This window comes from Dipteris shenzhenensis, chromosome 6, assembly GCF_047967505.1.
Source record: "Dipteris shenzhenensis isolate YYH24624 ecotype China chromosome 6, Dip_SZ_1.0, whole genome shotgun sequence".
Lineage (NCBI taxonomy): Eukaryota > Viridiplantae > Streptophyta > Polypodiopsida > Gleicheniales > Dipteridaceae > Dipteris > Dipteris shenzhenensis.
Genome location: NC_141601.1, coordinates 49,861,296 through 49,874,003, shown reverse-complemented (window position 1 = coordinate 49,874,003; position 12,708 = coordinate 49,861,296). Strand labels below are relative to the sequence as shown.

The 12,708-nt window shown below is 42.5% G+C and overlaps 1 protein-coding gene across 1 annotated transcript; it reads left to right on the top strand.

Annotated features, from left to right (window-relative positions):
- Positions 1-11,121: 11,121 nt before the first annotated feature.
- On the top strand, positions 11,122-12,377 carry LOC147901288 (chaperone protein dnaJ 11, chloroplastic-like). Its single transcript, XM_087375396.1, has one exon. The coding sequence runs from the start codon at positions 11,261-11,263 to the stop codon at positions 11,885-11,887; it is 627 nt and encodes a 208-aa protein (XP_087231522.1). The 5' UTR covers positions 11,122-11,260; the 3' UTR covers positions 11,888-12,377.
- Positions 12,378-12,708: the final 331 nt, after the last annotated feature.

Here is a 12,708-nt window from a genome sequence, read left to right as displayed (position 1 = left end):
TTAACTGCTCGAAAAGTCTTACAAGAAGGTTTGTGGTGGGAGACATTGTTCAAAGATGCTCAAACCAAATGTACACAATGTGATATGTGCCAATGCACTAGACAGTTATTGGCTAAACAATCTATGCCTTTGCAACCCGCCAGGCCTTGGGAAGCCTTTCAATGTTGGGGTTTGGATCTCATTGGGCCCTTTAAACTAGCAAAGTTCACTCAAAACAAGTACATACTCGTTGCAAATATTATATGCCAGTATGGATGTCCTCTCCAACTTATCAGTGATCAAGGTGCACATTTTTTCAATGACGTGATGGAAGTACTTAAAAAGGAATTCAAAATCATGCACATAGTTTCCACTACTTATTATGGGCATGGTAATGGTGAAGCCAAGTCAACTTACAAAACATTGAAGCTTATCCTCACAAAGATAATACAATCTACTAAAGATGAATGGGACATCAAGTTGTACTCTATTTTGTGGGCTTATAGCTATCAAGCATCATTTGGGTGAGCCAAAAGAAATCAAGGGACGATTGGATCAGCTAAGCCACCTAGATGAGGTACGTCTCCAAGCTGCTTGGTCATAGACAGTGGTACAGCGTAGAAGGAAAGCTTGGCACGATCGACATATTGTGCCTAGAAGGGTATGCTGGTATTACTCTATACTGCTAAGTTGGGGTCTATCGAAACCAATTTTAAGATGGGATGGAATGGACCCAATTGGTTGGTTGAAGTTTATGACAATGGAATGGTGCAACTCGCGGACTTGGAAGGTAATGTGTTTTTCAAGTTGTATAATGGAAGTAATGTTAAGCCATATTGAGTAGCGAGTTCTTCACACATAGGGAACTTGGAAATCACTCACTTGACAATTCCTTGGTGAAGTTTTTAGAAGCCAGGATGCCAGCTAGTTGTTTAATTATGGTGGATCAAATGCGTCGTGAGTTGCCATGTGATGTAATTAACATTAAGGGCTCATTAATGCTACGACATCATGCTAAAGTAAGGGAGATCCACACAGCTACTGATTTAATAGGCATTATAGTCGCATATTCTAAACGACTATAGTTGATCAAAGGCTCCATTAATCAAAACCAATACCAATTGCAAATTTAGTATACGCAATCGTTATCATCTTCATTGTCTCCAACAACTACCTCCCAAATACTCTATGATGTGGTTCTTTTACCTCTGTCCATCCGTTTGAGCTTCTTGTCCTCATCAAGCCAATCTATCACTCACCTATAGCTTCCCTTACAACCCTCTCTCTGTGTTTAGCCTTGTCATCTTTGTCATGATGGCAGATCATCCCACCTGTCCAAAGTGGAAGCACAGTTCTTGCATCTCTCCTTTGCGACCTATTGGAGATTCCTCTAATGATGTTCTCACTTGTATTCTCGCAGTGAATCACATTCTCAAGTTTTCTCAACTACCTTGGAAGGGTGTCTATGATGACGAGCTGGTTGAGGAGATCCTAGAGTCCTATGATGAGAACGATCACAATCTCGTCATTAACGACATGCATGTCAAAATTACTTCAGAACTTTTACAGAGGGCATTCCGAATGAACCAGAGGTCCGACCCCAAGAAGATGGCAGATGCCAAATTTTATGATGTGTTCTTTGAGGCGAGCAGTTACTCGTCTTCGCAAGGCTATCTCATCAAGAAATCAAAAGATGAAGGCCTGAAGATGACATGTTGATTTTTGTACGAGTTCATCGGACTCAAGAAGAGTGTTGGGTATGTGTCCCGCCAATATGTAGGCCAAGTCATTACGGCAATGGAGGACCAGCTCCATGTGGGTTAGTTCACAATTTTTGAAAAGGCTTTTGACAACCAGCTCCGAGCCGTCAACAAGGGGCAAACCCATTGCAAGCTCGGCCCTCACTTATGTATGCTCTATCACAGACTCATGTCCGTGAGAGTGCCTTGGCCAGGTGCACTACCAGCAGGAGGGGCAGGGACTTCGGGATTGGGTGGACAAAAGGAGCAAGTTGATCGGGGTAAGGGGCAATAGCAAGAGCAGGATGAGCAGCAGGTCAAGGGAAAGGAATAGGAGCAGGGAGAAGACCAACAGCAAGACAAAGGCGAATACCAACACCAAGATAAAGGAGAGGAACAACAAGAGCAAGTAACAAGCAAGGAGTAGCCACATAGCTAGACGAGTGGACAATAAGGAGACGAGAAGCGAGAGGGGAATGGTGACAAGGACCCCTCCAAGCAAGCTAATGAGGGAGCAAATAGTGGGAAGGGCACCTCCAAGGAGTAGGAATAATTGGAGGGGAACAGAGAGTAGGGTACCTCCAACACAAAGGGAAACGATGGCGAGGACAAGCGGATCATGAAAAACCAAAAGAGGTTGAGCATGAGCACAGATCCGAGCAGCAAGGAGCTGGCTCAACACTCTATCCTCTTACCTTGCCTCCACTTCCTACTCCCCTTCAGTGCCTTGGGCCCATAGAGCCATTTCCTCTCGACCCGCCGCCACTGACTAAAGATGAACATTAAGATCGCATGGTCATAGAGAGTTAGTGGTGGCAGGTGCTAGGGGAGAATATGGTCTATGTAGAGGAGTCCCTGGACTATTTGGCCAACCACTGGATTCCTACCCAGGTGCTGGAACATAACTTATTTTTACAAGCCAGGTACCAAGAGGAGGTGACCAAATTTTTTGACGAGCAAACAGCTAATCTGCGTAGGGTGGAAGGTGACCTTGCTATCGAGTGTAAGTCTCTACAAGAGCCGCTTGAGGGAGTAAGGGCAGTTCATGATGAGCTCCTTCAAACGCACGTGCAATTGCAACAGACGCACACCGAGCTCTAAATCGACCCCGAGGATTCAATCTGTGAGCATCCACCTTCTAGAAACACCTAGTCCCTGCCAATCCATGAGGATACATGCAAGGATAACCAAGGCAAGATGTTAACATGCCAACTACTACACGGTCACTCAGCATCGAGCATGGATAGCAAGAGTGGTAGTCAAGCACCGTTTTGCAGCAGTGGGTGCCGATGATTTTAGGGTATCGACCTATAGGTGAGTAGCAGTGAACACACCGATCGCATGCTAAAATGGAAGGCAGTTCTTAGGTGGAGTTAAGTTGTAATAGGTGGGGAAGAACAAGATAGTAGTGTACCGAGTTCTCTTCCTCCGACCTGAGTTGATAGGTTAGGGAGTGTTCATTGCAAGCCAAAGTGGCTTGGTTGTACACAATGATTATGATTGAATGAATGAGCCACAGTCTCTCTTCTTGGTTTTCACTTATTGTGTATTTCAATAAGTGTTAAATGTGGAAATTAACTCGGTATTCTCCCATCATCACACGGTTCTTTCCTGCTAGCTAACCCCGACCTTCGAGTGTTAATTGTTGGCACCTATTTGCACCCGAGCACCCATACCTTAGGATTGCAAGAGCGGGCATCTTCATGAGGCACAAAACCAATATAGGAACTAAGCCGAGTGTTCTAAGTTAGTGAGCTGAGTGAACACAAGCATACCACTTTTTCAAAAAAAGCGTACCACCTAATCTTTTTTTCACTGTGACAAGTTCAAGCCAGCCCTGTTCAAAGGTAATTTTTAATTATGATGAAGCACCAATATTGGTTTTAAGGTTTCTTATGAATAAAAAGAAATTTTCCCTAGAATTGGGGAGCCTCTCTATTGTAGAGATGTCTACATGGCATAATCTTCTTGATGGACTCCATATTCCCATGTCCATCCCTCTACTATCTTTGTGATTCTCTATAGGGCCCATTTTTTAGTCCAAAATTTTTATAATGAGTGTGATGGAATACTTTCTTTGAAGACTAAGCCCCCATCCTTGCAGGTGAAAAGTAACACTACTACTTTGTGCAATCCTTTTGTATTGCCAACATCCTCTTCTCATTCAAGAGAACTTCCATGTTGGATTGCAAAAGTGGTAGAAATTCAGGAGTCTGTGCAAGGGAAAATCACTTGTATTGTTGTGTAATGGTTTTAGACTATACATTCTAATCCATTGAAAGGGAAATATGCTCCAAAATTAGTTGCATGTCCAAAAAAAAAAGGGGGGCAATAAGGGGTGCCAAAAACTAGCCTCGATTGGGTGTTATCATGGATGATTTTTTCATTTAAAAATAAACGTTTGAAACATTTGCCAGGATTTGAAACTTTTATGCAAAAAAAAATAAAGTTTTGCCACGATTTACATTTTTTCAAAATTTAGTACTACATTCTACCAATATGGTGAAACTTAAAAAAATGAGTTTGAAAACTTTCTCCAATATTTTATATTAATATGTAAACCTACCTTCGATAAAAACATGTGTTATTAATCTTGAAGTAGTAGACATACTTGTTTATGATTTTTAGCTTATAAATGATGGATGCTTAAGGAGGAAGACAATAGATGTCCCCCTTGAGAAGATTCCATCATATGCAAAAAATTTTGTTGGTTCCTCTTTTATACTCTTGTGGTTGCAAATGGAAGGAGAATTTAGGACTTCACAAGGATTCATGAAGATAATGTTCTTGTTGATAGTGCCAAGGAGGATGGATCATCAATTGTGATCCAATGATGAATTACCTTGATCATGAATTAGATATATTGTCGGCATTGATATATAAAAGAGAATACACTCATAGAGGGGAGATTACATGTACAAAGTTCATCTTTTTATAATTATACCAAAAAATTGCCTAACTTTTGAATTCCTTTGACAATTTTCAACTTTTTGTTTTAACAGACTCTTGAATTAAGGCCTCTTTTTGGTATGCTTTTCTTTCCATAGTGACATTGTACAAATTGTGAATTAAGGCCTCTTTTTTTTTTTGCTTTTCTTTCCATAATGACATTGTGCAAATGGTTTTTTTAATTGTGATAGAAAAAATCTCAAAATTTCACTTAAAAAAGGAATATGCCATCTAGTTCTTGTTTGTGCACAAAATGTTACTTGCTTTGTACATGCTCTTGTTTTGAGCTTCCTCAATTAGATTTCCCTATTTCCCTAAAGGAGTCAGATGCAATCAATGTCGATGGAAAGCCTCTAGTTTTGTATGATCTTCCAATTAACTTCTATAAGGAATTCTAGGATATTCTGGGCCCCCACATACTTGAGGCGTGGCATGAGAGTCTCCTCTCAAGTGCTCTCTTCCACATCAATTAAATGGTCATATTATCAAAATTATCCCCAAAATATATAATAAAAAAGAATAAAGAATTAAAGACCATTACCATGCTTAATTGAGGCTACAAAATCTTTACAAAAGCCTTGACTGTAAGATTACAACAAAAAGATGGAAAGGTAGATTTTTTTAAAAACATAAAGCTTTTATAAAGGGAAGACCTTTTGTTCTTTGGCAAATCTTATCATAAAATAGATTGGAGCTTTTTGATGTAGTAGGGTAGAGACAGTAGGACAATCCCACTTGGGCTCAAGTGGCAAGGATCAACTGAATGAATACTTTGTAAGTGCTCTAAAACTTTGTTCTTGTAGGAATATAATAATGCATTACATTGTGTGTTATACTTGTAGTTCTAAGTTATGAACAAAGCCTGCATGAGCCATTGATGTTATGCGTATGTATGCCCCTCATAATGTTTATGGGAGCAGAGGGAGTGTTGGAAAGTATTTTATAATAAGTTATTACGGTTGAAGTGGGTGTTTGGTGGTGATTGGAATATGATAGAGAAGTTGGGGGATGGATCTCATGCTCGGGGAGGTATTTTTGGATTGGAGGCAAATAGCTAGGATGATCTTTGCTTGGGTTGGGATTTGATAGATTGGGTTGAGTTAAATAATACGTAGGTTAAGTGCGTTTCTCATGGTCCTAAAGAAGAAACCAAGTTGAGTTTAGGGCAGGATGGATTGATAGATTTTATGTCTCTGACGAGGGTTGGTGGATGCACCTCCCATTTGATGATAAGTATATTTTGTCTTTAGGACTCTCTAACCATGTTCTAATGGTTTGGTGGTTCTCTCTTTCCAAGAATTTTTTGTCAATCATTTGATAGCCCTTTTAAGTTGGATTCATGTTATTTTGAAGAATAAGGAGTTCTATGATTTGGTGGTAAGTACTTGGTAGCATTATCGCTCAGGTGAGTTTGATCCCTGCCTCAATTGGATAAGGCAGACGTCTATGTCTCGATCGAGGATTAGGGAATGCCTCTATCTACAATTTAATTATATTCAAAAGATCCATTTTTGTTCACCTTTTTATTGGAATTAGAGGAAGCGCTTGTTGTTGTTAAGTTAGAAAAGGTTTAGAAGGCTAGGATTTCTATGGTTGACTGCCTAGACAGGCTATTGGACAAGGAAGGGAATCTGGTGATGGAGTTCTGGCATGTGGAAGATGTTTTCTACAAGGGGCTTGGGAGTATTGTGGGGTATCCCCCAGTTGAGATATTCTTTGGCTTACAAAGATTTAGGAAGTACTTGAGGTTGTGGATGGTAAAGTTTTAGACTGCCAAAATGAAGTGGGCTTGCTATGTCTTTTACTATGAAGAAGAGCTGTGGAAGGCTCTTAGCATGATGGAAAAAGAAAAATCTCTAGGTCTTAATGGGTTAAATTATTGCATCAGATGGGACTATCTCATTTTTTAGTTGGCTAATTTGGGGTTTGTCTTGTGTCTCAATGGTGGTGCGGTTGGTAGATTTGATTTGCAAGATCTATCCACGAAGGATGTCCCTTGGCTCCACTTTTGTTTGCTCGGGGGATGTCCCTTTGATTGGTTTCATCAATAAAGGGGTTGTAGAGGGTAGAATTAAGCCCTAGTCCTCCCCTCAGGAAGCTAATTATGTTCTCAGTTTTATGTTTATGATTTTGTGGCATTTGCTCATGAGGACCCAGTTAGTGTGGAGCATTTGTTTGTTGCTATGAAAGATTTTTTCTAGTGTTAGGATGTGTTTGTAGCTAGACCAAGACTTTTGCAATTCAGGTAGCTTCAAGTCTCATGCCTTGGTGGTTAGATTCCTTGGGAGTCAATTGGGTTTGCACACGTGCTATTGTTTGCTATTTGGGGCCACCCTTGGGGGTGGACATATCACTGAGTAAATGTTTTGAGTAGTTCATGTATAAGCCAAAGAAAATTTTAGACACTAGCAAGGGTTATCTCTTGGTTGGAATGCTTAGATTGTGGTGATTCAGCATGCCCTAGCAGTGGCTACGGTTATATTGCATCGATATGGAATTTCAGGAAAACTCACTGGATGAAGGTGGAAAGTATTCAAGCATTTTTTGTGAGCAGAAGGAGGGGGTAAGAGAACAATACACTTCATGTCCCTTGGGATTCTTTGAAAGTGTTGAAATCCCAAAGCGAGGCTTGGGTTTTCTTGATGTGTGTACTAGAAAGATGGCTCTTCTATGCAAGTGGCTCTTGAAAGATTGTCAGCTCAAGCACCATGGGTACATTGTTTGGAATGGTTTGAGGAGAAGGCCAAAGGATGCCATGTTGGTGTTTGAAGGGATCTTGATGGTACGACAAAACATTTTCTTATTTCCCCTTTAAAATGTCTCGGTCAAAAATCCGCTCTAGTTAAGTCAGGGCGTGGAAAGTTATTGGTTCGTCTTTGGTTTGGAAAGGGTATGGCCTTAGGGGAGCTGCAAATCTCCTAAAGAACCTATGGTAGAGCATAGCCATGGTTTATGAGGGTAAACCTATCGCAAAGTTGAATTTAAGGATGCTCGTGCTCTACACAAAGAAGGGTGCGAGTAGATGAGTACAACTTTGGAACTACAGAATTGGCAGTCGTTGAAGTGCTATGCTTGATGTTTAGGCTCTCTCTCACTCAGACAGTGCTTCTTAGCAGGATATTGGCTTATATCTGACATTATTGGCCTTCCAACTATGTTATCTCCCAGTATTGGAGAAGCAACAAGTAGTCATTAGGTGGTAAAGTGGCATTGAATAAGGCCGCGATGAAGTCTTTTCACGAATTCTCGTTGCCTCCTGGTTACCTAGTTCTAGACTGGATGATAAATGGGATGTAAGAAGAGGGTTGAAGTGGTGGGGAAAAACAATGCTGGGCATTTGGAGAGGCCGTAATTTCAGCAAGGCTAACTTTATGCTCTAGAAGGTCTACATAATTGGCTTTCAATCCGTGGGCAGTTAATCTTCTTTGCCCAATGTTTGGTAGGCGCTCCTTGATATGCCTATGTTTGGAGTTCACTTAAGAGCGGGCTAGTTTAATGGCTGCTTTCTCTTGCATGAGGTTGGATGCTTTGAATGAGGCATCCAAATGATGATAACATGTATCTACTCAAATCAATTTCATTCATCATGTTTATCGTTGGAGAGCTCTCTTTCTAGGTGATCCCCAAGGGTTCACTTCAAGTGTGTTGGTTATGTGGCCCCTACCTAAGGGGGGTTGTTTTCCTAATGAGGTGGGGGTGTTGTAATAAGATACTTTTTAGAGGCTGGGGTGAGGCAAGTAATCGAATGGCTAGAGTCCATTCTGCAATGAGATCCTTGTGTGTGGCACTGTTAATGTTCAAGTTTAAGAAATGAAGTAATCTATTGAAGCGTGCATGAGATCAAGTATGGAAGAAGCATAGGATTTAAAACTATGCCATCATATCAGGTTGCACAAGAGAGGTGTTGAAATGTCTTTGCGGTTGATTTATGGGTCTACTTAATGTGATCTAACTAGTCTAGGCTCCCATTTGTCTCATTCCTAACAAGTGCTTGCTACTGGGCTAAGTCGGGTTGGCGTTTGTCTCCTATACATGTAGCAAATCCATGAAAAATAGCAGAGCAAGGATATCTATTGTAGGCAAATGCATTGGCCCATTTTTGTATTTTTCTCTTTAATAAACAAGAGGCACGAGGTGCCGATAGTACTGCCCCCCGAGTATCCTGCTTCGTAAATCACTCCTGCACCTTTGGCTTGTAGCATGATCGTATCTACGCACGCAACGAGACACAACGTGAGCTCTGGAGGAACTATTGTGCGCTCCCTGCTATTGACTGCATGTTGCATCGCTTTATAGCTCTGAAAAACAATGGCCTATTGTGTTTGTAGGGCTACGAGCTTGTCCAAGGAGCTCTGGTGAGATGTTTGCTCGGCCTTCTTCCAAGGGCCAGTAAAGGGAGGTTTCTCGTTTCTGAATCAGGAGGAGATGGCCTTAGGTAACAGCAACGAAGAAGTCGAATTGACAACACGGTTAAAGTTGAGTGGATAGGAGAGAAAGGTAAGTGCGCTTTAGACGGGACGTAGAAAAAGCAACTTCCTAGAGGGCAAGTGCTAATAAATAAGATTTGCGGGGGTGGGTTACTACTCTACACGATTTCTTGCTTATCCCCTTATCTGTATCATCGAAGGCACGTCGGATAAGATTTCTCAATATTATCGAGAACGAGGAGTCACAAAAGTATTTAAATATTATCAGAACGAGAAGGCACAAACGATCATGCTGCTGCGAGCGCTCAAGCCCCTGTCAGTGAAAGCCAAGGTTTGATTCGTTCGCCGAACTATGTAAAAGCGACAGCGGTGGGAGCAGGGAAAGGAGGAGGAGGAAGGCGCACGACTTTGGGTGGCTCGCAACAGCAGCGTGCGAAGCCGGAAGTGCCCAAAAGGTCGTAACGCATCATCTAATAAGACTTCAGATTCATCTTCTGCCGACGTCCAAGCTCACAAGGAAAAAATCAAGTCTTATCGGCGAGGCGAGGCCGGGGAGGACCACGTGGTGTGCACGTGCCAACGTGGTAGCCTGGAATGCCTGCGTGGCGCAAGTGGGGCCCGCCACGCCTGCCGTTTGGATAAGGGCTGAGTCAGGAATGACAATCGACACGTGGCAGTTGGCCTGCGGACAGGTGTGCACAGATTGCCACTCCCAGGTAGCAGTAGGATCGTACGGCTTCCGTGCCTCTTTGAGTACGTGGCAGCATCTAACAGCTCGATGACCATTTGCCCCCGCAACATTTATTAAGTAAAAAATTTTAATATTAATTGAAGCGTTTTGTTTTTCGGCAGCGGGTTTTATGGGAAAAAAACGGGAGCCTCTGGTTTTTCGCCGCCCTTTGAAAAAACCATGTCTCTGCAAAAAAAACAACGAAAATGATTAATGTCCAATTTCTGGAGACAGGGCGACACTTTTCTAGCTGTTGTTTGATTTTGGAAGGAAATTTTGACGGAATCAAATTGATTTTCAACAAATCCTTTTCCCATGAATCGAGTGCTTATATCATCTATATCAACTCAGCTTCTATCTTCATGTTGATATTTTATGCGTAAATGGTTTAGAAAGAGAAGAGCAAGAGTTCTATCAATTGAAAAACTCCGTTGTTGATGCGACGTGTAGGATGTCCCAGTTCATAGAATCGCCTTTGGTTCGACGTCTAGATTCCGCTCGGTACAATAAAAAAAAGCAGACAGTCTAGTCAGCTATGGAGCCCTTATCGAGTTCTCGCTGATGTTTTCTGCCACTCTTATCCCCTTTTCTCTCTGTTTTTTGTGTAAAAAGAGAACTCGTGAACAATGAATCTTATCTCCATTGAGTGACGCGCAAGCATATGTCGCCAAAATGCGCAGAAATCGGATGTGGGGTGCTAGAATCCCAATCCAGGATCCTCTTTTTTAGGTGATCTGATCTTGGATGAATTTGTCGGCGAACACGGCCCAATCTAAAGGGCAGAAAAGCATCTGTTCTTAATTGATCACTTAAAACCCCAGATGATGGGGACCAGATGTCAAAAGAAAGGCACAGAAACCCATTTCCCAGAAACCACCTTCCTCTGATGCCACAACCGAAATCTTAGATAGCACCTGCATCGTCGTCATGGTTTATAGAATAGATTAGAACTTATTAGAAGTGCTCATTTGTACTAACAATATTCGTCTGGCTTCATCCTCGTTGGGTTTAAGAGAGACATTAGGCACTTTGAAACATGGTAAGAGAGACATTAGACGCTTTGAAACGTGCAACTCACTCTTCTTTTGTGAAATAGTATTTCATGATCTTTGGTTGGGAAGTGAGAAATTAGAGAGAAGAATTACAAAACGGTGCATCTATCAATGCAGTAAAATGGAGAGGCTGAGTTAAGAACTTGAGGCCTTATCCAAAGTCGGCAGGCAAACGACAAAATGTCTCCGCGTTGTTGAGTTCCTAAAGCTAGGACAAACTCTACATAAGCCTTTGCATGCTCATCTCTCTCACCATCCTTGGCAGTTGATAACAATCATCTTGCTTCTTTCATCTTTGCTTCTTCACTACAGTTCCTCTCTTCAGCCTACCATCTCTCCCCCTTGCATTTCCCAGCTCCATTTCTCCCTCAGATCCTGCTTCCCATGGCTGTCCTCTCCCCCATTGGTGCTCTCTCTCCCACTTCCCGCGACTCTCTCCCCATTGCTGACTTCTCATCCTTCTCTCGCTCTTCTTCATTTCCCATCCGATTTCAACCTAAAAATCGTCCCACCCTCATGGAGCGCCGAGGCAGAGGGAACCCATCTGTCTCCGTCTCCGCCTTCTACACCCACACCTCCGCCAATCCTCACACCAGCACAGTAGATCACCCCACTCCTTCTCGAACCCGTTCCCCTGCTACCCTCTACGACGTCCTTCACGTCCCCCAAACGGCTTCCGAATCTGAAATCAAATCCGCCTACAGACGCCTTGCCAGGCAATACCACCCAGACGTCGTGCCCCTGCAAGACAAAGAGGAGAGCACCAAAATGTTCTTGCAAATTCACGCAGCTTACGTCGCCCTTTCTGATCCGCAGAGCCGGGCTAGATACGACTTGCAGCTTTCCATCCAGTCGTTTCAGGCGGCAGGTTACAAGGACAGATTTTCAAGAACAGGGGAAGCGAAGGCACCACAGCCAAGTCCAATTCGGACATCCACGACCTACTGCTCCCCACGAAGCCCCTTCTCTACAGGAAGAGGGAGAAGCTGGGAAACGGATCAGTGCTGGTGATAGAACGGTGTCAAAGTCTTCCATCAGCAGATTTATGTGGTTTTGCTTCAATGCTCGATGGGTGTGTGTCTTCCAGATAGCATGTAAACATGTCCAAGTCCTCTCGCGGATCAGCTGTCTGCAAATGTCGTGTTCATGGAGTGAATTTTACCGGCAAAGTATACAGATGGGTATTACGTCCCTATGATAATTTGGGCGTCAAATCCATGCCTTATCACCGGCTGCAAACTAGGCTCGCAGCGTTTGTACAGAATCGGAACTCTGTTATATGCTCTAGATACCATCCTTCGGCGTTCGCAAATTTGGGCTCTTTTCCCCGGAATCTCTGTATGGGAGCAACATGAAGAGTTGGGCTGGCACACCATCAGATCAAACTGCAGCGTATGTATACGATTATATGATATCTATTAGTAACGGCACCCTCCTTTGGGTGGCAACAATTTGTACATTCTGTGAGGCATTCCAATTTTACAGATTAATTCTTCTCAAAGCTTCGCTCAGTGTTCGCTCAGTGTTCCATGTATGCACAGGCACTCGTATATGTTTATAGTTGAAGTAACAGTAATTCACACAAGACAATTAACTAACCGCTTGATTTCTTAACGAATCACTCTCGTCAAACACGCAAGAATAAAAGAAGAGTGATTGTAAGTAGGCTGTCGGTTGTGCAGAGTCAGCAAACGAGTTCAATTTGCCCGCTGACTTCAAATCCTTGATAACTCACTTTATCAACACGGATACTTTCAAAAAGAAAATACAAGAAATATGAACATGGATACTTTCATTTCTTCCGTATGTCTCTCTAGGTTTCACTTCTTGTA